The sequence below is a fragment of the Mustelus asterias genome, unplaced genomic scaffold, assembly GCF_964213995.1.
Source record: "Mustelus asterias unplaced genomic scaffold, sMusAst1.hap1.1 HAP1_SCAFFOLD_196, whole genome shotgun sequence".
In the NCBI taxonomy this organism is placed as follows: Eukaryota; Metazoa; Chordata; class Chondrichthyes; order Carcharhiniformes; family Triakidae; genus Mustelus; species Mustelus asterias.
In genome coordinates, this window is record NW_027590189.1 from 115229 (window position 1) to 141557 (window position 26329).

A 26329-nucleotide genomic window follows, 5' to 3' on the forward strand; every position below is an offset into this window, starting at 1 on the left:
TTAACCTGGTGTTGTTAAACTTCTTCCCGAGATTAAAGTCATGATGTGGAGATGCCGGCGTTGGGCGGGGTAAAGACAGTAAGAAGTTTAACAACACCAGGTTAAAGTCCAACAGGTTTATTTGGTGAGTGGCTTTTGCTACCAAATAAACCTGTTGGACTTGAACCTGGTGTTAAACTTCTTCCAGAGATTAAAGCCTGGGAGCTGTAAACCCGGGACCTGCAGGGTCGTATTCGGGCTGTGCAGCCTACAGCGGGTGTTTGTGAAGCCAGAGCTCCCTCCTCACCCCGACTCCCGGCTCCATTTCTCCCGCAGCCCCACCGACTCACCCGCTGAAAAAAGCCGCTCCCGCACTCAGGGCTCCGGGCAAAGTGACACTGCGCAAACTCCAGATATAGCAGCGCGCCTGCGCAATAGGCTCTTGTGGAATGAATAGGACATTTTCATACCCGCAGGGGCACCTGGGAATTAACGGCGTCATTGTCAAAGACAATAATAGAAAATTATCTTGTGCAATTAAGATCAAATAGTTTTTAAAAATGCATTCCTCGGAATTTGTGCGCTCCCATTCTCCATTTCTAAAATTGATTTAAACCAGTGTTCTCCTGTGGGAATACCCCGAGTTTTTAAAACTTTTCCCACTGGTTTCCCTCTCTCTCTGCTCCCCTGAAGGTGCTCATACTGGTTGGGTAAATCCCACAGAGACTGGTTTCTTTCACTTTCTTTCTCCTGATGCTGAATATTCTGTTTTATAGAATGATACATCACAGATGGAAACCATTTGGCTCATCCTGCCCAGTCGGGCTGTCTTTAAGATCTATCCAATTAATCCCACAGCCCTGCTGGCAGAGTGAGAACAATATCTATATACTGCAGCATTGCAGGAGGTGAATGGAAAATGTTTTCCAGTTGCATACCTCTCAGACACACTCACCCCTAGAATGATAAACTGGCCTGTGTACTAAGCAGATATTAAGGTTCCACTTAAAATTAAAACAGAAGGTGCTGGAAAAATGCAGCAGTCACCGGGGCCGAGTTGATGGTCAAAATGATGGTGCTGAGCTGCCGTTAGAAAGTAACCAGCAATCCAACAAGCCACTCAAAATATTGAATCAAACAAAATTGATCGAAGATTGAGCCAAAGTATTCTGTTTTCCAACAAAGAACAAAGAACAAAGAACAGTACAGCACAGGAAACAGGCCCTTCGGCCCTCCAAGCCTGTGCCGCTCCTTGGTCCAACTAGACCAATCGTTTGTATCCCTCCATTCCCAGGCTGCTCATGTGACTATCCAGGTAAGTCTTAAACGATGTCAGCGTGCCTGCCTCCACCACCCTACTTGGCAGCGCATTCCAGGCCCCCACCACCCTCTGTGTAAAAAACGTCCCTCTGATGTCTGAGTTATACTTCGCCCCTCTCAGCTTGAGCCCGTGACCCCCCGTGATCGTCACCTCCGACCTGGGAAAAAGCTTCCCACTGTTCACCCTATCTATACCCTTCATAATCTTGTATACCTCTATTAGATCTCCCCTCATTCTCAGTCTTTCCAAGGAGAACAACCCCAGTCTACCCAATCTCTCCTCATAGCTAAGACCCTCCATACCAGGCAACATCCTGGTAAACCTTCTCTGCACTCTCTCCAATGCCTCCACGTCCTTCTGGTAGTGCGGCGACCAGAACTGGACGCAGTACTCCAAATGTGGCCTAACCAGCGTTCTATACAGCTGCATCATCAGACTCCAGCTTTTATACTCTATACCCCGTCCTATAAAGGCAAGCATACCATATGCCTTCTTCACCACCTTCTCCACCTGTGTTGCCACCTTCAAGGATTTGTGGACTTGCACGCCTAGGTCCCTCTGTGTTTCTATACTCCTGATGACTCTGCCATTTATTGTATAACTCCTCCCTACATTATTTCTTCCAAAATGCATCACTTCGCATTTATCCGGACCCCCAACATGGTGCTATGATTTTTTGTGATTGTTTTAATGTTCTCACAATTACCTGGTGTAGTCCGGGTTTATTTTATACTCATTCCAACCCATCGCTGTCCATGAAGCACATTACCCCCACTCTGATTCCCCATCCCATCAGAGACAACTCAGTCACTGACTGGAAATTAGGGCATTTAATGAGAGCTCTGACAACCGAGAATGCACAGTAGGCAGAATCAACCCGAGCTAACAAACCCCAGACAGTGAACATTATCTCCCAGACCCGAATATAAAACAGTGAACATTATCCCCCAGACCCGAATATAAAACAGTGAACATTATCCCCCCCAGACCCGAATATAAAACAGTGAACATTATCCCCCCCAGACCTGAATATAAAACAGTGAACATTATCCCCCCCAGACCTGAATATAAAACAGTGAACATTATCCCCCCCAGACCCGAATATAAAACAGTGAACATTATCCCCCCAGACCCGAATATAAAACAGTGAACATTATCTCCCAGACCCAAATATAAAACAGTGAACATTATCCCCCAGACACGAATATAAAACAGTGAACATTATCTCCCAGACCCGAATATAAAACAGTGAACATTCTCCCCCAGACCCGAATATAAAACAGTGAACATTATCTCCCAGACCTGAATATAAAACAGTGAACATTATCTCCCAGACCCGAATATAAAACAGTGAACATTCTCCCCCAGACCCGAATATAAAACAGTGAACATTATCTCCCCGCAGACCCAAATATAAAACAGCGAACATTATCCCCCCCCAGACCCGAATATAAAACAGTGAACATTATCCCCCAGACCCAAATATAAAACAATGATCACTATCCCCCAGACCCAAATATAAAACAGTGAAAATTATCCCCCCCCAGACCCGAATATAAAACAGTGAACATTATCCCCCCCAGACCCGAATATAAAACAGTGAACATTCTCCCCCAGACCCGAATATAAAACAGTGAACATTATCCCCCAGACCCGAATATAAAACAGTGAACATTATCCCCCCCGCAGACCCGAATATAAAACAGTGAACATTATCCCCCAGACACGAATATAAAACAGTGAACATTATCCCCAGACCCAAATATAAAACAGTGAACATTATCCCCCCCCAGACCCGAATATAAAACAGTGAACATTATCCCCCCCAGACCCGAATATAAAACAGTGAACATTATCCCCCAGACCCGAATATAAAACAGTGAACATTATCCCCCAGACCCGAATATAAAACAGTGAACATTATCCCCCAGACCTGAATAAAGAACAGTGAACATTATCACCCCCAGACACGAATATAAAACAGTGAACATTATCACCCCCAGACCTGAATATAAAACAGTGAACATTATCCCCCCCCAGACCCGAATATAAAACAGTGAACATTATCTCCCAGACCCGAATATAAAACAGTGAACATTATCCCCCAGACCCGAATATAAAACAGTGAACATTATCCCCCAGACCCGAATATAAAACAGTGAACATTATCCCCCCAGACCCGAATATAAAGCAGTGAACATTATCCCCCCCAGACCCGAATATAAAACAGTGAACATTATCACCCCGAGACCCGAATATAAAACAGTGAACATTATCCCCCAGACCCGAATATAAAACAGTGAACATTATCCCCCCCAGACCCGAATATAAAACAGTGAACATTATCCCCCCCAGACCCGAAAATAAAACAGTGAACATTATCCCCCCCAGACCCGAATATAAAACAGTGAACATTATCCCCCCCAGACCCGAATATAAAACAGTGAACATTATCCCCCCCAGACCCGAATATAAAACAGTGAACATTATCCCCTCAGACCTGAATATAAAACAGTGAACATTATTCCCCCAACCCAAATATAAAACAATGAACATTATCCCTCCAGACCCGAATATAAAACAGCGAACATTATCCCCCTGACCCAAATATAAAACAATGAACATTATCCCCCCCAGACCCGAATATAAAACAGTGAACATTATCCCCCAGACCCGAATATAAAACAGCGAACATTATCCTCCTGACCCAAATATAAAGCAATGAACATTATCCCCCAGACCCAAATATAAAACAATGAACATTATCCCCCAGACCCAAATATAAAACAATGAACATTGTCCCCCAGACCTGAATATAAAACAGTGAACATTATCCCCCCCCACACTTGAATAGAAAATTGTCCTGATGGATTCAGACAGCGTTATCACAATATTCCAAATGTGTTTATTCCAGGAATAGATTCAGTGGCTGCATCACTGGAGGCCAGAGATACACTCCTCAAACTCGGCTCATGTGAGGAATCCCTCCAATAAGGCTCAGGAATGCTCCAACCAGAGTCACGTGACCACCAAGTGTGTAACTGAACAAACTACCCAACGTTGAAGATGTGTTTCAGTATGAAATGATTTGCTTCACCTGTTGCTTCAGATTTGAGAGAAAATGTCCCTTTCTGGGGTAATTTGACCTTGACCCAGGCACTTTTCAGATCTGAAAGTGATGGCCTTTAGCACAATCACAAGGCTGCACAATACAGAGGGAACACTAATCTGTTTCATTCTGCGACTATGTCGTGGTTACACGAGTAATACTTTCCACTAATTAGCTGCCAGCACCCATGCAGATGCTACAACAACGGATGAATGAACACCACTCGACAATCACCAGGCAAGACTGTTCTCCTCCTGTGGGGGAGCACTTCAGTGGTCATGGGCATTCAGCCTCTGATCTTCGAGTAAGCGTTCTCCAAGGCGGCCTTCACGACACACGACAGCGCAGAGTCGCTGAGCAGAAACTGATAGCCAAGTTCCGCACACGAGGACGGCCTAAATGAGGAACTTGGGTTTATCTCACACTATCAGTAACCCCCACAGCTTGCCTGGACTTGCAAAATCTCACTGGCTGTCCTGTCTGGAGACAATGCACATCTCTTTAACCTGTGCTTTATGCTCCCTCCATCTCTTTAACCTGTGCTTATTGCTCCCTCCACTCACATTGTCTGTATCTTTAAGACCTGGTTGGCTGTAGAGATTCGCATTCTAATCAGTATTCTGTAACTTGATTTTGTGTCTCTGTGCCCTGTTTGAGAGCAGATTTCCACTCAATCTGACGAAGGAGCAGCGCTCCGAAAGCAAATGGTATTTGCTACCAAATAAACCTGTTGGACTTTAACCTGGTGTTGTTCAATCTCTTACTATGAATATCTTTGCCAGTGCAGTGCCGGGTCCTGTTGAGAGTTCCTGAATTTAAAAAATTCTCAGATGGTGCTTTCAAAAAGGGACACAGCAGCCCTGAAAATCAGTGACATTTCAGAATATTAAACTTCAGCCAGTTGTAGCGATTGTTAATGTCAGCAGAAACAAACCAAATATTGTCAGACTATCAATCCTGGATGTGATTAACAGCTGCAGTAACTGCAAAATCCAACTCCTGCTGACAATTGTGAACTTGCAGATGTGTCAGCAAGTGGGATGACCGAGTGTATCCCTTCCCACACACAGAGCAGGTAAATGGCCTCTCCCCAGTGTGGGTGAGCTCGTGTAAATGCAGGCTGCCAGACTGAGTGTATCCCTTCCCACACATGGAGCAAGTGAATGGTCTCTCCCCAGTGTGAGTGTGTTGATGTTCAGTGAGGATTGATAACTGCCTGAAACTCTTTCCACAGTATGTGCAAATAAATGGCTTCTCCTCAGTGTGAATTCGCTGATGTGACAGGAGGCCGGATGAATTGGTGAATTCCCTCCCACATGTTGAACAGGTGAACGGCCTTTCCCCAGTGTGAACTCGCTTGTGTGCACTGAGGTTGGATGAAGACCTGAACCTCTTTCCACAGGAAGTGCAGCTGAACGGTCTCTCCTATGTGAACTCGGTGGTGTGTTAGCAGGTTAAATGACAGAGTGAATCTCTTACCACACACAGAACAGGTGAATGGCTTCTCTCCTGTGTGAATTCGCTGGTGTGGCCAAAGGCCGGATGGCCCAGCAAACTCCTTCCCACACAAGGAACAGGTGAACAATCTCTCCCCAGTGTGAACTCGCTGATGTGCACTGAGGTTGGATGAACATGAGAACCCCTTTCCACAGGTGGAGCAGCTGAACGGCCTCTCATAGAATCATAGAAATCATAGAATCATAGAAACCCTACAGTGCAGAAGGAGGCCATTCGGCCCATCGAGTCTGCACCGACCACAATCCCACCCAGGCCCTACCCCCACATATTTTACCCACTAATCCCTCTAACCTATGCATCCCAGGACTCTAAGGGGCCATTTTTTTAACCTGGCCAATCAACCTAACCCGCACATCTTTGGACTGTGGGAGGAAACCGGAGCACCCGGAGGAAACCCACGCAGACACGAGGAGAATGTGCAAACTCCACACAGACAGTGACCCAAGCTGGGAATCGAACCCGGGACCTTGGAGCTGTGAAGGAGCAGTGCTAACCACTGTGCTACCGTGCCGCCCTCTGTGTGAATTCGCTGGTGTAACAGCAGGTGGGATGAGGTAGTGAATCCTTTCCCACACACAGAACAGATGAATGGCCTCTCTCCAGTGTGACTGTGTCTATGGTTTTCCAGCAAGTATGGATAATTGAATCCTTTACCACAATCATCACATTTCCATGGTTTCTCCATTTTCCCAGCCCCAATGTGACCGTGTCGATGGGTTTCCAACCGGGATGGATAATTGAATCCTTTACCACCATCCTCACATTTCCACGGTTTGTCCATGGTGCTGGTGTCCTTCTGTCTCTCCAGGTTGGATGATTAGTTGAAGCCTCATCCACATACAGACCATGTGTATGGTTTCTCCCCACTGTGAATGGTGTGATGTTTTTCAGGCTGTGTTACTGGTTAAAGCTCGGTTCACAGTCAGTTCACTGGAGCGCTCTCACTTGGGTGTGTGTGTGTCTCAGTTCTTTTTCTGTCACATTGAATTTTGAAATTTTCTCCCACTGACAAAACAGGGAATGATTTCTCCCTCCACTGTCAAAAGCAATCATATTCAGGTCATGATGAATCGAATGGCTCTGTCAGACTTTGATCTGAAGTTTAGTTTGAGTTTCCTGTCTGTGAATCCTCCTCTTGTAGTTCCCTGCAAAAAGAGTTTTAAAAAATTACTTGAGAACAGACAATTTCAGTTTCCACGAAACATTTCTCCATCTTATTTATCTTGAGCTGTAATCCCCATCCCACACACTCTCTCTTGTCCCTGAGCTGAAATCAAACTCATTGTCCCATCTCCACTCTGAGCCCAGCTCCCTCTCCCTCCAGCTGGTTTCAGTCCTCCAGACCATGTACAGATTGAGAGTACAATCAATGAGTCAATTATTTTCCTTCCAAGTCAGGGGACGTGCAGCCCCACTGACTCTGTTGTTACCACAATGGGCACATGTGCTCTGCTCACCAATGAAACACCACGGTGACCATTAACATCAGCCTGTTCCGAGGAAAGGCTCCATTTTATTTGTGCCACAACAGCAGGGGAATTACCTCCTGCACAGGCACAAAGGTATCATCAGTCACAGAAAATAATTGCAGCTGGTGTCTCAAACCTCATTTTACCATTTGCTCCCAGACATTCTCAATTCAATTTTGAAATGCAAACTGAAATCTCGCATTATGGGGTAAATTAAAACACATTTTAATGGTCATTTTCAGAATGACTATTCCCGAGAATTAATTCCCAAGTCAGTAAATTAAAATTCTCATCAGCAATGTAGGCGGCACAGTGGTTAGCACTGCTGCCTCACAGCTCCAGGGACCTGGGTTTGATTCCCAACCTGGGTCGCTGTCCGTGTGGAGTCTGCCCGTTTTCCCCATGTCTGCGTGGGTTTTGTCCAGATGCTCCAGTTTCCTCCCATCGTCCAAAGATATGCCAGTTAGGTGCATTGGCCATGCTAAATTGCCCCTTCGTGTCCTGGGATGACTGGAGGGATTAGCAGGTTACATATGTGGGGTTCTGGGAATACGGCCGAGGTGGGATTGTTGCCAGTGCAGACTCGATGGGCCGAATAACCTCCTTCAGCACTGTAGGGATCCTATGAAATACATTGGGAGAATTGCTGTTTTAATGGGTATTTTCACAAGTGCTATAAAATGATTTTTCAAAACAAATTAATATTTTCTTCAACAGATCATTAATAAATAAAAAGTATTTAATAAAACAACCACCCAGTGTGGGGTTCAGGATTCTAACTCAGGGTTTCTGAGCTCCAGGAACCACTAACTGAACCAGCCAGGAATTGTCTCCACAAAACTTCCCCAACTCCCTCCCGGGAAAAAGCTGCAACCCCGGGAGCTGCAGCTTTTTACTGGGGGTGTTGGGGCCTCCAGCGGGTGTTTGTGAATCCTCCCCGCCCACCTCCCAGGGTTTCCTTCCTTCCCAGAGATCAGAGTCCTCATTGATTTGAGGCCAAAGTGTAACAAAGAACAACAAAGAACAAAGAACAATACAGCACAGGAACAGGCCCTTCGGCCCTCCAAGCCCGCGCCGCTCCCCGGTCCAGGATTGAATCCTGAATACAGGATCCCCGCCCAATTTTCCAGCCTATCTACGTCCTAATATCCTATCCACCGAGCTGTCCCTCACAGCTACGATGCTTTGTTCATCACAACCTATTAACTCACCCCCACCCCCCCATTCCAGACCATGTGATCTCCAGGGAGAGGCGAAAACCCAGAGTGAAAACCCCAGGGCCAATATGGGGAAAACAAAATCTGGGAAATTCCTCTCCGACCCCCTGTGGCGATCGAAACGAGTCCAGGAGATCACACTGGCCCTGATCAGAAAATGCTTCCCAACCCTATTCATTTCCACTTCTGCTTTACGAACACCATCTGAATTCCCTGCCCCTGAGACAGGTTCACAACTATCCGCAGTCTCGCTCTGTACTGGCACCAGCAAGATGATCATAGAATGAAGCCTTGAAACGAGAAACAAAGAACAATTAGCCCGCGCCGCTCCCTGGTCCAAGCTAGACCACTCTTTTGTATCCCTCCATTCCCACTCCGTTCATATAGCTGTCTAGATAAGTCTTAAACGTTCCCAGTGAGTCCGCCTCCACCACCTTGCCCGGCAACACATTCCAGGCCCCCACGACCCTCTTTGTAAAATATGTCCTTCTGATATCTGTGTTAAACCTCCCCCCTTCACCTTGAACCTATGACCCATCGTGAACGTCACCACCGACCCGGGGAAAAGCTTCCCACCGTTCACCCTATCTATGCCTTTCATAATTTTATACACCTCTATTAAGTCTCCCCTCATCCTCCGTCTTTCCAAGGAGAACAACCCCAGTTTCCCCAATCTCTCCTCATAACCAAGCCCCTCCATACCAGGCAACATCCTGGTAAACCTCCTCTGTACTCTCTCCAAAGCCTCCACGTCCTTCTGGTAGTGTGGCGACCAGAACTGGACGCAGTATTCTAAATGAGTCCGAACCAACGTTCTATACATCTGCAACATCAGACCCCAACTTTTATACTCTATGCCCCGTCCTATAAAGGCAAGCATGCCATATGCCTTCTTCACCACCTTCTCCACCTGTGACGTCACCTTCAAAGATCTGTGGACTTGCACACCCAGGTCCCTCTGCGTCTCTACACCCTTTATGGTTCTTCCATTTATCGTGTAGCTCCTCCCTACATTATTCCCACCAAAATGCATCACTTCGCATTTATCAGGATTGAACCTCTTATTTATAACCTCTTATTTATTGTCCCCCTCCCCCATCCTCTGATGTGAACCATCCTCCAGTGGCTGAGCCAGGATGGGGCCGTTAACCTGGGTCTGTTCCCGGGAGGGAGGGAGGGAGAAGCCCCGCAGCTGCAAACCAGGGAGCTGACAATGATTCTGAAGGGTTTGCGGATCCACAAAGTGTTTCCAAATCCTCCCAGCCACCGCCTAACGCTGACTCCGCTTCTCCGGGACAAACAAGCGCCAAGGACAGCAATGACACTGCGCATGCTCCACATCATAATACTTGGGTACTGATTGATGGCAGCTCCGGACCAATAGGAAGAGGGGGCGGGGCTGGAGGACCGAACGGGAACGGCTGGTCCTCCAACCAATCGGAGTGAATGAGGGGCGGGACCTGAAGCATGCGCAGTGCGGGGAATGGCGACAGACGGTTTCGAAAATTGATCAACACCAACTATCTCCCTCTGTTCAGACCCGGGAATGGAGCCCAGCAGGACCCGAGAATGAAGCCCAGCAGGACCCGAGAATGAAGCCCAGCAGGACCCGAGAATGAAGCCCAGCAGGACCCGAGAATGAAGCCCAGCAGGACCCGAGAATGAAGCCCAGCAGGACCCGAGAATGAAGCCCAGCAGGACCCGAGAATGAAGCCCAGCAGGACCCGAGAATGAAGCCCAGCAGGACCCGAGAATGAAGCCCAGCAGGACCCGAGAATGAAGCCCAGCAGGACCCGAGGACTCATCAGCCCACAGCTCCAACAGTTTGCTGAGGACCACTTCCCTGGGAATTGTGCTTTTTCAGAGTTCATCCCACACTTCTGTTTTCTGATTTCCAGCTGTTTCTGAGTTTTAACTGTATCCTCTATTGTGAAGACCGAGGCAAAATACTTGTTCAATTCATCTCCCAGCTCCTTATTTTTCATCATCAATTCCTGGACTCACTTTCTATTAGACAGTTAAGAAACGAGGTCGAGCAAGTGACTGAAGTGGCAGTCAGGGAGCACTATTGGGAGCACCAATAGTTTCAAAATAGTTCTGGAAAAAAATAGGACAGGTCCACAGGTCAAGGCCCTAAACTGGAGCAGGGCCACTTTTGTGGGCATTAGGCAGGATCGAGCAGATGTCGATTCGGTGAGTTTGTTTGAAGGGAAAGGAATGACTGGCAAATGGGAGGTTTTAAAAGTGTGATATCAAGAGTCCAGGGGCAGTATATTCCTGTTAAGGTGAAGGGAAATAATGGTAAATTTAAGGATCTCTGGCAGACAAGGGACATTGAGGCTCTGGTCAGGTAAAAGAAGGAAGCATACATTGGGTTTCGGCAATCGGGGACAAGTGAATCACTCTGACTATAAAAAGTGTAAGAAAATACTGAGGAGGGAAATCAGGAGGACAAAAAGAGGGTATGATATGGATCTGGCAGGTAAGATTAAAGAAAATTCCAAGAGGTTCTATAGCTATATTAAGAGTAAAAGGGTGGCTAGAGAGAGAATAGATCCCCTTAAAAATCAGTATGGCCATCTGTGTGTGGAGCCACAGGAGATGGGTGAGATTTTTAATGAATACTTCTCCTCTGTGTTTACTGCGGAGAGCACCATGGGTGCTAAAGAAATAAGGGAAACAAGTGATGATGTCTTGGGCACACGCATGTTACTTGGGAGGAGGTATCTGCAGCCTTATAAAAGCAAATTACTGCGGATGCTGGAATCTGAAACCAAGAGAGAAAATGCTGGAAAATCTCAGCAGTTCTAGCAGCATTTGTAAGGAGAGAAAAGAGTTGATGTTTCTTGTCAAGATGACCCTTTGTCAAAGCTCTGAAACATCAGTTCTTTTCTCTCCATACAGATGCTGCCAGACCTGCTGAGAATGGGGAGAGAGTGTGTGGGATGGAGATTTCCAGCTTTTGGGGAATGAGAGAGGAAAGAATGTTCCATAGAAATTGTCTGTTCTGAATTTCTATCCTGCACTGACACTGATGACTTTTGGAAACTCATTTTACAGGATCTTGAGGAATCACAGGCCGAAATCTCAAACATCACGTCTAGACGTGACAGAGTCATATCCCTTGGGATCTCAATATCATCGAACTTTGAATCCAGGAGGAGAAATGATTGTCCAGTCTGTCGATTTGAAAAGATTTGAAATGTCAGTGTGAGTGAAAAAGCATCAACACTCTGCCACACTTGAGTGAGTGTGTTCCACTGCACTGACTAAAGAGCTTTAACCAGTTACACAGTCTGAATAAATATCACACCATTCACAGCGGGTCGAGACTGTAATCTTGTTCTGTGTGTGGACGAAGTTTCAACTAATTGTCCACCCAAGAGAGAGGCAAGGACACCTGCATCATGGAGAAACCATGGAAATGTGTGGACTGTGGGAAGAGATACAGAGCCCCATCAGAGCTGGAAGTTCATCGGCGCAGCCACACTGGGGAGAGGCCATTCACCTGCTCTCAGTGTGAGAAGGGATTTAATCAGTTATCCAGCTTACGGACACACCAGCGAGTTCACACTGGGGAGAGGCCATACACCTGCTCTCAGTGTGGGAAGGGATTTACTCGGTTATCCCACCTGCGGACACACCAGCGAGTTCACACTGGGGAGAGGCCATTCACCTGCTCTCAGTGTGGGAAGGGATTCACTCAGTTATCCAGTCTGCAGACACACCAGCGAGTTCACACTGGGGAGAGGCCGTTCACCTGCTCTCAGTGTGGGAAGGGATTCATTGAGTTATCCAGCCTGCAGAGACACCAGCGAGTTCACACTGGAGAGAGGCCGTTCATCTGCTCTCAGTGTGGGAAGGGATTCACTCAGTTATCCAGCCTGCAGACACACCAGCGAGTTCACACTGGGGAGAGGCCATTCACCTGCTCTCAGTGTGGGGAGGGATTCACTTGGTCATCCAACCTGCAGTCACACCAGCGAGTTCACACTGGGGAGAGACCATTTACCTGCTCTCAATGTGGGGAGGGATTCACTCGATCATCCCACCTGCAGAGACACCAGCGAGTTCACACTGGGGAGAGACCGTTCACCTGCTCTCAGTGTGGGAAGGGATTCATTCGGTCATCCCACCTGAGGATACACCAGCGAGTCCACACTGGGGAGAGACCATTCATCTGCTCTCAGTGTGGGAAGGGATTCACAAACTCATCTGACCTACAGACACACCAGCGAGTTCACACTGGGGAGAGGCCGTTCACCTGCTCTCAGTGTGGGAAGGGATTCAGAGTTTCATCCCAGCTGCTGAGACATCAACAAGTTCACGAGTGATTCCCGGGGTAGGATTCTGCTGTTATTGTTTCTGCTCTCAGTTGCATCCAGGACTGCATTTTGTTCATTCTCACAGTTGGTCAATGGGAAGGGTCAGAGGGTTTCTTTGTGCTGGACTGGCTGGTCTCAGCCTCCAGTGGGCTGATGCTCTTTGAGTCTTTTTGTGAATACCTGGTTTCAAATGTCACAAGGATCACAGAGTGACAAGGTGTTAGGAAGTTTCGAGATATTTAGTCAGAAGAAAACAGAGGTTGGCAGTGCAAAGGTACATTTCTGAATGGAGTGCTGTGACAAGTGACGTTCCTCAGGGATCAGTGCTGGGACTTTTGATGTTTGTAATATATATAAATGATTTGGAGGAAAATGTAACTGGTTTGATTGGTAAGTTTGTGGGCGGCACAAAGGTTGGTGGAATTGCGGATAGCGATGGGGACCGGCAGAGGATACAGCAGGATATAGATCAGTTGGAGACTTGGGCGAAGAGATGGCAGATGAAGTTTAATCTGGATAAATGTGAGGTAATGCATTTTGGAAGGTCTAATACAGATGGGAAATATACAGTAAATGGCAGAACCCTTCAGAGTATTGATAGGCAGAGGGATCTGGGTGTACAGGTACACAGGTCATTGAAAGTGGCAATGCAGGTGGGGAAGATAGTCAAGAAGGCATACGGCATGCTTTCCTTCATCGGCCGGGGCATTGAGTTTAAAAATTGGCAAGTCATGTTGCAGCTTTATAGAACCTGAGTTAAACCGCACTTGGAATCTAGTGTTCAATTCTGGTCACCACACTACCAGAAGGATGTGGAGGCTTTGGAGAGGGTACGGAAAATATTTACCAGGATGTTGCCTGGTGTGGAGGGCATTAGCCCAAATGCTCATCCAATTTCCTTTGTAATTGTTTATTGTCTCCACTTCCTCCACCCTCGTAGGCAGCGAGTTTCAGGTCATTACCATTCGCTGCATCAGAATATTCTTCCTCACATCTCCCCTCCCCGCTTGCATCTCTGACCCAAAACAAGAAATCTGTGTCCCCCTCGTCCTTGTCCCTTCAGCTAATGGGAACAGCTTTTCTTTGTCCACCTTATCTAAACCTGTCAGAATCTTGTCCACCTCTATCAAATCTCCCCTCAACCTCCTTTGCTCCAAGGAGAACAACACCAGCCTGACATTGACAATAAAGAACAAATGAACAGAATATGTTACTGTCTGAAATCAAATGGGAATGTTTAATTTCTGTTTTAAAGATATTGTGAATATATTGTCCTGGACAATAAAGGAATCAGCTATAACTGAGCAAGGAGAAGACAGTTTCAATGTGGAATTGAGTGGAATATTCTCTCTGGATTTAAACAATGGAGGAACTACAAACATGGAAGAAAATAAATTTCAAAATGTGAACTCTGTACAGACTGTTTTCAAAATAGAACTTGAAAATTCACAAATGAACAGCAGTGAAGACTCTCCTTTTGCAGGAGGAACTTTGGACTATAATTATTGAAAGAAGAAAACTTTCAGAAAAGACTGCAAACAGTAATTTCCATCTTCAGCGGACTGAGATTCCTGGACATGGAACCCAGCAGTGTGCTGTTACCAAGCTGGACTTGTGAATGTGAAGTGGACAATGGGGGGATTATTATGTCTGTTGCAGGTTATAAGATAGATCAACATAGGAAAACAGTGGACTTCGGAACAGGAGTTGGCCATTTGGCCCTTCGAGCCTGCTCCACCATTCAATAAGATCATGGCTGTTGTTAAGATATACAGCATGTTGTATATTGTAATATTCTAAATGGGATATTATGAAGGTGATACGTTTTCATTTCTTCCTGTTTTTGTTACAAAAATCTAATTTTATAATTCCTATGTTTTAGAAATATGAATTAGTTGCAAGAATTGCTTTTAAAAAATGGAAAACCTGGATTGAGAATCTGATGAAAACACCCTCAGGGAATTCGCAGTCACAAAGCATGGCCCATGTTGGTTTAAGAAGTCAAAACTCGAGAGGTAAGAACTGTAAAAGGTCAGCTGGATCTTTTAGCTGGAGACATTGGGACTGACAATTATTGTACTGTTTTTGTTCGGTGAATTCTTCATGCAGACCTCAGGAAAAAAGGTTTAGTTTTGAAGCTAAATCTGTCAGATATTCCACCTGGTCTCTGTTACCATGGGGATATGTGATTCAGGGTGGAGCCTTGGTTAGAATTAGACCATAAGATATAGGAGCAGAATTAGGCTATTCGGCCCATCGAATCTGCTGTGCCATTCGATCATGGCTGATAAATCTCAATCCCATTCTCCTGCCTTTTCCCCGTAACCTTTTGAGTCCTTTCCAATCAATGACCTGGTTCCAATGGACAGTCTGCAGTTAGCTTGGAAACTACCAGTTGTGGGACCAGGAGCTGTGAACCAGCTGTGGGACTAGAAGCCTAGAGGTCCGTTGGAACCAGGGGTGCTTCTCACATTTAAATGCCTCAGCAAGAATGCAGTGAAGCCCATGTTTGGACTGAGGAGTCCACAGTTTGAGAGCTTAAAGGAAAATTGGAGGCTTGTTTAGTGAAAAGATAATGGATGGATTCCCATTAACTCTTGGAGCTTGGAGAATATCTGGAGTACTGGGGAGAATTAAAGTGAATTGTGGAGAGCTTTGACATGCCTTTGGGATGGTCCTAGGAACAGAAGTGAATGAACCTTCAAGATATCATTAAGTATAAAGAAACTCTTGGGGTGAGGTAAAAAAATAGAACTCGGTTTATATCATAAATCTTTATTGACTAGTATTCAATTTGTAGTGTTGTCTTTTTAAATTTTAGTAAAGTTTGTTTTTGTTTAAAAATGTGGAATCTTGTGATGTAATTCTTTCAGTTAATCACTGGGTGTTCGAATTTCTCTGCAAACGTTAACAGTCCTGACCGGGATCGCAAAAATTCACACAAACAGTGTTTCAAAACAAATCGAAGAAAAAGATGTTTTTTCTCCTTCAGTCCAAACGTTACACATGAAGGAACCCTCTTCTGGTTTCTCCAATAATTTGTTGCTTCGAGCAATTCTTTTCATGGAACAATCAGATAATTGATGACTGAAAATGGAACTAATTGTATCCCTTTAAAGCAGGAGGGCGATCGCCCGGCACAGAGGGGAATTTGGGATTTCTCCCGTAGACCAATTGACAGGGATTCTACCCTCCAACCACCTGAAGTGAATTCTTTACATGAATCATCCGTGCCAGTGCAGGTATCAACTTGCAGTTTGGCTGATCAGAAAATGCTTTGTTGCTGATTTTCCTTGTGTTAGGAAGTGACAATGCCAAGGCCAGATCTTGTTTCCTCCTTGATCGGGATGTAACCCGTGTCCACATCGCCACTTCATTCTTCCACTGGTTGTATGGTTCAGACTCCGAGAGCATCAGCAGGTAATCAGACCCTGACAATTCCCACTGCCTTTCAGTCATTTCTCACAAAAGCTGCTGGGATTGTCAGCTTCCGTCTGAAATATACTTTCTTTTAGTTTCCAACCTTCACCATAAGACAAGCATTTTCTGTTACCATGTTATAATCCTGACAGCCTTGGGGCGGAGTCAATCTTTATTTGGTCTAGATTTGTTCACAGAATCAAACATTACAGGTTCAACTCTGACTCCAAGTTATATTAGTGAGTCCCACTTTGTACCTGCTCATTATAACTATCTAATCAGTGCCCTCCATCTGAATAAACTTAACCTCTATTGATATAATTAACAGCCACAGTCAGAGCATCCGAAAGAACACTAATAGGTGTGACTGCCATGGTGTCTCAGCAGCTTGGATGAACAAGTGAATCCTTTCCCACACACTGAGCAGGTGAATGGTCTCAGTTTGGAAACTGAGGGAAAATAAAATTTCAGGCAGAAGCTTCCAACCTGGTAGGTTTCATGAGAAATCGCTGAAAGTGAGTGGGAATTATCAGGGTCTCTCCTCAATGTGAATTCCCTGATGTTTCAGTAGGTCAGATGATGTTCTAAACCTCTTTGCACAGTGAGAGCGCCTGAACGGGGTCTCCTCAGTGTGAATGCGCTGGTCGACCCTCAGGTAGGCTCAGGTTTTAAAGCAGCTCCCACAGTCAGAGCATTGAACAGGTTCCTTATTGGGGGAGGAGCCTCAGTATTCCAGCAGACTGGATGATTCACTGAGTCACTTCCCACACACACATCAGATGAATGGCCTTTCCCCAGTATGTAATCGTTTGGGTCTCAGCAGACTAGATAATTGAGTGAATCCCTTCCCACACTCGGAGCAGATGAATGGCCTCGGCCCAGTGTGAATGCGTTGGTTTGTCAGCGGGAGCGATGAGTGAGTGAATCCCTTCCCACGCTCTGAGCAGGGGAACAGTCCCTCACCCGTGTGAAATCGCTGGTGGTTCTGCAGGGTAGATGACTGAGTGAATCCCTTTCCACACACACAACAGGTGAATGGTCTCTTCCCATTGTGAACCCGCTGGTGTGTCAGCAGGGCAGACAAATCGCTGAATTTCTTCCCACACTCAGAGCAGGTGAATGGCCTCTCCCTGATGTGAAGTCGCTGGTGATTCCTCAGGGTGGATGAATCACGAAATCCCCTTCCAAACTCAGAGCAGGTGAACGGTGTCTCCACAGTGTGGCTGCATCGAAGGGTTTCCAGCTTCGAGGGACAATTGAATCCCTTCCCACAGTCCCTACATTTCCATGGTCTGAGTGTCTTTGTACATCTCCAGGTTCAGATGAAGGTTTGACCCCACAGATAACACGTACATGGTCCCTCTCCTCACTGTGAATCCTTCAATCTTTTCCAGGCTGTGTAACTGGTTAAAGCTCTTTCCACAGTCAGTTCACTGGAATACTCTCACTCGAGTGAATGTGTCTCAGTGATTTTCCAGTCACACTGATGTTTAAACAGTTTGAAGGGACAGACAAACATTTCCCATTCTAGTTTCAAATGCCGATGGTATTCAGATCCTGAATAATTGGGTGACTCTGTCAGATCCTAACGTCATGTTTGTTGAGATTTGTGTCTGTAAATTCTCCCCTTCTAATAGCCTGTGAAAGAAATTCACAAAAATCATTGCTGTCAGTCCAGGATAAAAACTCAGAACAGACAATTCTAGTTTCTGTGGAACATTCTTTCCTCTCATTCTTGAAAATTTGTAAACCTTCATCCCTCCATTCTCACTTTGCTGGACCTGAAATAGACATTGTCCTGAGGGTGCTGATTCATCCTAATCGACAGATCCGTGCTGACTGTTTCATGTACAGGACACATATTCCCGAAATCTTCACACAGGCTTGTGTCTAAGCATATAAAAAATTTGCATATTTAGTGGACTAAAAATGTAAGCAATATTCAGAACTCTATTACATGATTAGAGATACATGATTAGAGATTAGAGATTAAAGTCCAAAGATGTGCGGGTTAGGTTGATTGGCCATGTTAAAATTGCCCCTTAGTGTCCTGGGATGCATAGATTAGAGGGATTAGTGGGTAAAATATGTAGGGATATGGGGGTAGAGCCTGGGTGGGATTGTGGTCGGTGCAGACTCGATGGGCCGAATGGCCTCTTTCTGTACTGTAGGGTTTCTATGATTCTATGACAGATGGATGCGGAAGAACTTGACTTAGGGAGCAAGCAATCATGTTCTGGAACTCACTGACGATGAGAGTGGTGGAAGTGGAGACGACCAGTGATTTCAAAATAAAATTTGTCGGGCACTTGAAGGAATTAAACGTACTGGGGAACAGGGATATGGAGGAAAAATGGCACTGAGTGGATTCCCCGACAGAGACTGGGCACGGACTCAAGCTGCTGAATTGATTTATCTTGTGCTCTGCTGACTCTTTGACTGGAAAATATACAGAGTAGTTACAATACTATTCTGGAATTAAACAACATCAACTGTAATACAAATCCATAAATAATATACCTAATATGCACCATATAGTAAGAAGTCTCACAACACCAGGTTAAAGTCCAACAGGTTTATTTGGAATCACAAGCTTTCACAGCGCTGCCCCTTCATCAGGTGAGAAGGAGCAGCGCTCTGAAAGCTCGTGATTCCAAATAAACCCGTTGGACTTTAACCAGGTGTTGTGAGACTTCTTACTGTGCCCACCTCAGTCCAACACCGGCATCTCCACATCGTATGCACCATATAACAACACCAGACATATCAATGTTGTTACGATCCTCATGGTCACCTTATAATAAACAAATTCCCACAAATCCCAATGGAATAAACTAAAAGACAATGTTTCATTTAAAAAAAAATTTTACTTTAAAAATTAATCTAAAATTAACATCACTGAATCATGCATTAAGAAACAGTATTTGAATAGACAGGATAAATTACACTTTAAAAAGCTCGGACAATAAAAACAGGTTCCACAAAATCACAAACATTTCCCCCTCAGTATATTTGGCTCTAATTCCAGTTCCAGAGAATTTCTCTGTCTCTGTATTTCCCAGGGGGAGAAAGAAAGTGTTTTCCTCACAGATGTTGTCCAGAGGAGGAAGTTGGAGTCTGTGTGTGAAGTTTGAGTCTGTGTGTGAAGTTTGAGTCTGTGGTGAAGTTGGAGTCTGTGGTGAAGTTTGAGTCTGTGGTGAAGTTTGAGTCTGTGTGTGAAGTTTGAGTCTGTGTGTGAAGTTTGAGTCTGTGGTGAAGTTTGAGTCTGTGTGTGAAGTTTGAGTCTGTGGTGAAGTTGGAGTCTGTGGTGAAGTTTGAGTCTGTGGTGAAGTTTGAGTCTGTGGTGAAGTTTGAGTCTGTGTGTGAAGTTTGAGTCTGTGGTGAAGTTTGAGTCTGTGGTGAAGTTTGAGTCTGTGTGTGAAGTTTGAGTCTGTGGTGAAGTTTGAGTCTGTGGTGAAGTTTGAGTCTGTGGTGAAGTTTGAGTCTGTGGTGAAGTTTGAGTCTGTGGTGAAGTTTGAGTCTGTGGTGAAGTTTGAGTCTGTGTGTGAAGTTTGAGTCTGTGGTGAAGTTTGAGTCTGTGGTGAAGTTTGAGTCTGTGTGTGAAGTTTGAGTCTGTGGTGAAGTTTGAGTCTGTGTGTGAAGTTTGAGTCTGTGGTGAAGTTTGAGTCTGTGTGTGAAGTTTGAGTCTGTGGTGAAGTTTGAGTCTGTGTGTGAAGTTTGAGTCTGTGTGAAGTTTGAGTCTGTGTGTGAAGTTTGAGTCTGTGTGTGAAGTTTGAGTCTGTGTGTGAAGTTGGAGTCTGTGTGTGAAGTTGGAGTCTGTGTGTGAAGTTGGAGTCTGTGGTGAAGTTTGAGTCTGTGTGTGAAGTTTGAGTCTGTGGTGAAGTTTGAGTCTGTGGTGAGGCTACAAACAGAAGCTGTTCTGTTTCAAATCAAACTGCGGGACTTGGAAGAAAATGATGGGAAGAGATTTTGCAAAGTCCCCTCCCCCACTCCCTCAGCTGGCAGCCCAGCACGCAGGCGCAGAGAGCGCTGCTGAGCCGAGCTGTCCGGAGCAGGCGCAGAGAGCGCTGCTGAGCCGAGCTGTCCGGAGCAGGCGCAGAGAGTGCTGCTGAGCCGAGCTGTCCGGAGCAGCCGCAGAGAGCGCTGCTGAGCCGAGCTGTCCGGAGCAGCCGCAGAGAGCGCTGCTGAGCCGAGCTGTCCGGAGCAGCCGCAGAGAGCGCTGCTGAGCCGAGCTGTCCGGAGCAGGCGCAGAGAGTGCTGCTGAGCCGAGCTGTCCGGAGCAGGCGCAGTGCGGCTGCCGCCAGCGGTCGCTCTCGATCTCTTTTTGGAGCAGCCGCCGTAGAGAGAGGGGGGAGGGGGAGATCACCGCGCGGCTTCTCGCTCTGGCCGGAGCCGCCAGCCGGTTGCCTGGAAACCTTGGCTCGAGGAGGTGCAGAGGGAGGGGAACAATGGGTGGGGGCGGGGCTCCCGTGGACGCGCGCCCGGGCCTGCGCACTGGAACCACAGGACGTCACATGGGAACAGACTTATTCCTATTGGCTAATTCAGGCTCGGTTATATTGTGCCATCACAATGCGGAAGTTGGCCAATGATTGAAACTTCCGCCTCTGTACAACATCTGGGAGGAAATCAATGTTTCCTCCTTTCCATTTCTTTTCTCATTCTGGAGGAAATTGGGGACTTGCAGCAACTGAATGGTAAGGAAGTGAATCCAGTCGGTATATTCCACACATTGTTCGGCCGGTCAGATAGACATGTACCTGTTTGGCAGCCTGCGTGGAGATTTTCAGCTCTCTGTGTTAAGGACAGGAAGGAGTGAGCATGGATCTGTCAATCAGCCTCAATCAGCACCTTCAGGAGAATTGGAAGGGTAAATATTAGATACAGCAGAGTGAGAATGGAGGGAGAGTGTGTGGGATGGAGATTCACAGCTTTTGGGGATTGAGAGAGAAAGAATGTTCCATAGAAACTGGAATTGTCTGTTCTGAATTTCTATCCTGTACTGACACTGATGACTTGTGTCAACTTGTTTTGCAGGATATTGAAAGAGGAATCACAGGCTAAAATCTCAAACGTCACATCTCGATCTGGCAGAGTCATATTCCTTGGGACCTGAATATCATCGGCCATTGAATCTGGAAGATTTGAAAAGATTTCAAACATTAATGTGACTGGAAAAGCATCAACACACTTCCACATTCAAGTGAGAGTGTTCCAGTGCACTGACTGAAGAGCTTTAACCAGTTACACAGCCTGAATAAATATCACACCATTCACAGCGGGGAGAGACTGTACCCGTGTTCTGTGTGTGGACAAGGCTTCAACTGATTGGCCACCCAAGGGAGAGGCAAGGACACCTGCACCATGGAGAAACCATGGAAATGTGCAGACTGTGGAAAGAGATACAGATACCCCTCTCTGCTGGATGCTCATCGGCGCAACCACACTGGGGAGAGGCCATTCATCTGCTTTGAGTGTGGGGAGGGATTCATTCGGTTCCCCCACCTGCAGACACACAAGCGAGTTCACACTGGAGAGAGACCGTTCACCTGCTCTCAGTGTGGAAAGGGATTCACTGTGTCATCCACTTTGCAGAGACACCAGCGAATTCACACTGGGGAGAGGCCATTCACCTGCTCTCAATGTGGGAAGGGGTTCAACCAGTTATCCAACCTGTGGACACACCAGCGAATTCACACTGGGGAGAGGCCATTCACCTGCTCTCAGTGTGGAAAGGGATTCACTCGGTTATCCGACCTGCAGACACATCAGCGCGTTCATACTGGGGAGAGGCCGTACACCTGCTCTCAGTGTGGAAAGGGATTCACCATGTCATCCACTTTGCAGAGACACCAGCGAATTCACACTGGGGAGAGGCCGTTCACCTGCTCTCAGTGTGGAAAGGGATTCACTCAGTTATCCCACCTGCAGACACATCAGCGCATTCACGCTGGGGAGAGGCCGTTTACCTGCTCTCAGTGTGGGAAGGGTTTCGCTCAGTCATCCGTCCTGCAGACACATCAGCGCATTCACACTGGGGAGAGGCCGTTTACCTGCTCTCAGTGTGGGAAGGGTTTCGCTCGTTCATCAAACCTGCAGAGACACCAGCGAGTTCACATGGGGAGAGGCCATTCACCTGCTCTCAGTGTGGGAAGGAATTCACTCAGTTGTCCCACCTGCTGAGACATCAGTGAGGTTACACTGGGGAGAAACCGTCCACCTGCTCAGCGTATAAAAAGGGTTCAGAATTTCATCACAGCTGCTGAGGCACCAACAAGTTCACAGGGGTTGGATTCTGCTGTTATTGTTTCTGCTCTCAATTACACCAGGACTGCATTCTGTTCATTCTCACAGTTGGTCAATGGGGAGGGTCGGAGGGTTTCTTTCTGCTGGACTGGCCGGTCTCACAACTTTGCCTCCAGTGGGCTGATGCTCTTTGAGTCTTGTTGCGAATACCTGGTTTCAAATTTCACAAGGATCACAGAGTGACAGGGTGTTAGGAAGTTCAGAGATATTTAGTCAGCATTTCTGTTTGAAACGCCCCCAGAAGCCCATCCAATTTCCTTTGTAATTGTTTACTGTCTCCACTTCCTCCACCCTCATAGGCAGCGAGTTCCAGGTCAGTACCATGCACTGCATCAAAATATTCTTTAATTTTTGTTTGAAAGATATTGTGAATATATTGTCCTGGACAATAAAGAAATTGGAATAACTCACCTTGGGTGTGGGTGAATGGAATATATCAATCTGGTATCCACCTACAGTCTAGAGGAAGTATGGAATGTGTAGCTGGAAATCCCTCCCTAACAGCACTGTGGGTGTACTTATACCTCAGGCATTGTAGCAGTTCAGGAAGGCAGTGTTGGCGCTGATTGTGGCCGAGGCAGCTACATACAGCCACATATTCTGTTATAATTGAAGGACTGCAGATTGAATGTGAGGCATTGTGGGACTGGACTATCTTGACCACATTCCTGTGACTGCTCAGTTTCTGCAATCACGGACCATTAAAGCTGCTTAGCAGGGCCCCGACAGAGGACCTGGTGAGAATATTTACTCAGAATGGGTTAGAATTAAACTTATTCCAGGACCGGCTGGTGTTCAGCGGCTGAGATTCCCGAATCTGTAAAAAGGGGGTCTGACCAATCAACAAACAGTGGTAGGTAGTTGGTTAAGAAGTTAAAAAGCGTTCTCAGGCATTGTTTAAATTATTTTATCCCAAATTTGTGATAAGAACTGTGAGGGACATGTGACCCGATAGTCAGTGAAGTGACGGTATACTCCAAGTAGCACTGGACTGAAAAGCAGACCTCAGAGTAGATTCTAATGGTTATAAACTGACCCAAGCATGGCCAGTGAAAAATCAGAGCTTGAGTGAGGACTGGACAGGTCTCTTACCTGCTGTTTGGAAACTAAGAACAAGAAACTTATCGATAAAATTATTAGAGAATACAGCCAACGTTTCAAGTCTGGAAGACATTTCATAACAGCTCTTATGAAGGGTCATCCATACTTGAAACATTGGCTCCACTCTGTCTCCACAGATGCTGCCAGACCTGCTGAGCTTTTCCAGCATTTTCTGTTGTTGTTTCAGATTCCAGCATCCGCAGTATTTAACTTTTCTGATAAAATGATTAGTTCTGATTGGAATCCCCACGACCCTCCCGCAAAACAGAGGGAGTGGTGGCAAAGGGAGAAAAAGGATAAGGATGATAAAGTCTGGGTTCTGATTCTCCGAGCCCATGTAGAATAAACAAAATGAGTGAATCAGTTTATAAAGAACAGAAGTTGTCCATCCCTAACAAAAACTGATCAAATGAAAATAATTAGGTTCTGGAATATAACAAAAAAATTAAGAGATGAAGTTTACAATCGAGTTTGTTTTGATTTTTATACTTGTGTAAAGTGGTATTATTGAGGGCCAAGTGTTTGCTGCTCACTCCCCATCCCTTTAGGTTCTGTAGAAAAGTTAACCCTTTCAGCAGACAGTTCATTTCTTTTCAAATCATCTGAAAACTCATGTCTATTTTAGTTTATAATTGAAGATTTATGGGAATTGGCTAAGATGGGCTTTCGGCATTTTTAAAGTATAAAAAAGTGGTCTTGAGAAGGCAATTTGGTAGAGAGAGGTGGAGGGAGAGATGTTTACAGAGAGGTGTTGAGAGCTGTTGGTTTTACAAGTTATCCATGTTTTTGGAGCGGTCACTTCATGTCCTGGTCTGAGAGGGATGGAGAGAAGTCTGTTCAATTGTTAATGTTAAACTTTCTCTATTAACTGTTAATCGACACTCCGTTTTTATCTTTCTGACTTGTTACATTTTTAATGATAAATAAACTTTCTGAATTCACCATTTAATGTGTTCTTTCTTGCCATATGGTTAAGTCACTGGAACCTGGTGTGATTTACGATTAGGGAGGTTATTGTAAACAAGAGAACCCCATAAATCTTAGTTCAAATAAATCAAAGTTCTTACAAATGGAATGTTATCCTTTATTACGAGAGAAAGTGAACCTCGGAGTAAAGATGTTCTGCTTCAGTTATGCAGGGCGTTGCTGAGACTGCATCTTGAACATTCGGTGCAGCTTTGTCTCCTATTTAAGAAATGATACAAATGCATTGAAAGTGGTTCAGAGGAGGTTTAATAGATTGCTTCCCAATTTTGTCCGATTTTCCTTGTCTTCACCTCTGACAAAGAGTAATCCTGACTCAAAATGTTGCCTCCATTCTCTCTCTGCAGATGCTGTCAGACTTGCTGAGATTGTCCAGCATTTTCTGTTTTTGTTTCAGATTCCAACAACAGCAGAATTTTGCCTTTATACTAATTCTTGTTGGATAAGGGCATCAAAAGTATCGGGTATAGCACGAGAACGCAACACAAAAAGATCAGCCATGATGTAAATAAACGGTGGAGGAAACTCAAAGGGCCAAATGGCCGATTTCTGCTCCGATGTCGAATGTTGGTCACAGATTTCTGAGAATTCTGAACCAAGGCTGGAAGATTCGCCTTGCTTGTGTTCGTGGGAAAATGTCCAGGAGAACCATCACTGTGAAGGACAGTTCTGGGATTAAAGGTTGCCCGACTGGAAAAGGAAAACAATGGAAATAAACTGTTGAGGAGTAAAGAATCACTTTGGGCTGGTTTTTGGAGAAAGAGTGTCAACATTCCAAGGCAGGGTAAAATATATCCATTGAGTGGATATTTAATGGTGTTAAGAGTAAAAGGGCAAAGTTTAATTTTACAGTTTAAGGGCGATGTTCCCTATAAAAAAGTGTTTAATCATTGTTGCTTCCAGTTTGTTGGAGTAAACGCCATAAACTTGAAGTTTTGTCATGTCATTCTTTAATTTACTCACTGGGTTTAGAATTTTTTTTTAAATTGTTGATCATCAGAGATCCTAACAGTTCATTTAAAGGCACACATTTCGACTTCCCATTTGAGCCTGGGCACCTTTCTGTCTCTATTGCTCGTGTCAATGACAGCCAGGCGATGGAGTTGAGGGCTAATATTAGCTGAGAATAACGGGGCCTGCGCCCCAGTTGGGAAACTGCCATGGGCATCGCACTAATAGAGAGACTAATAAATAAACTTTAAGACATTGATTTTTACAACTTCATGCGGGTGATCAGTCCGTAGAAACGTAACCCTCTCTGGCTCCTTCTTTGACAGGAATTCTTGTGGAATTCAGCCTTGGGAGTCTGGTTCCTTCTCTGACAGTAATTTCCTTGGAACTCAGCCTCGGGAGTTTTCAGTATTTGGCTCGCAAGGAAGACGTTCAGAACCTCTACTTTTATCCACAAAGTGACGATTACTTCACGTCAGAGTTGGGCCTGTTGTATCATGACAATTGGTCAATTTGACCACTAGATTAATTTAACTGGATCCTCAATTACTAACACCACCACCTCTTATTATCTTAGACAGGAATACAATAGAACTGGTTCATACTATCCCTTTAGCTGATTCTATACA

At 45.5% G+C, this 26329-nt stretch overlaps 2 protein-coding genes across 2 annotated transcripts in view; both read left to right on the top strand.

The window, feature by feature from the left end:
- LOC144485511 (uncharacterized) overlaps positions 1-13048 on the top strand; it is a 77080-nt gene extending 64032 nt beyond the window's left edge. Inside the window, exon 2 of the mRNA XM_078203655.1 lies at positions 12960-13048. The gene's annotated coding sequence lies outside the window, so the exon portion shown is untranslated. The remainder of the gene's footprint in view (positions 1-12959) is intronic.
- On the top strand, positions 12009-22755 carry LOC144485521 (uncharacterized). Its single transcript, XM_078203666.1, is given in 3 exon segments — positions 12009-12943; positions 21704-22473; positions 22476-22755. Coding segments are annotated over 3 exon segments (1770 nt in total). The 5' UTR covers positions 12009-12020; the 3' UTR covers positions 22553-22755.
- Positions 22756-26329: the final 3574 nt, after the last annotated feature.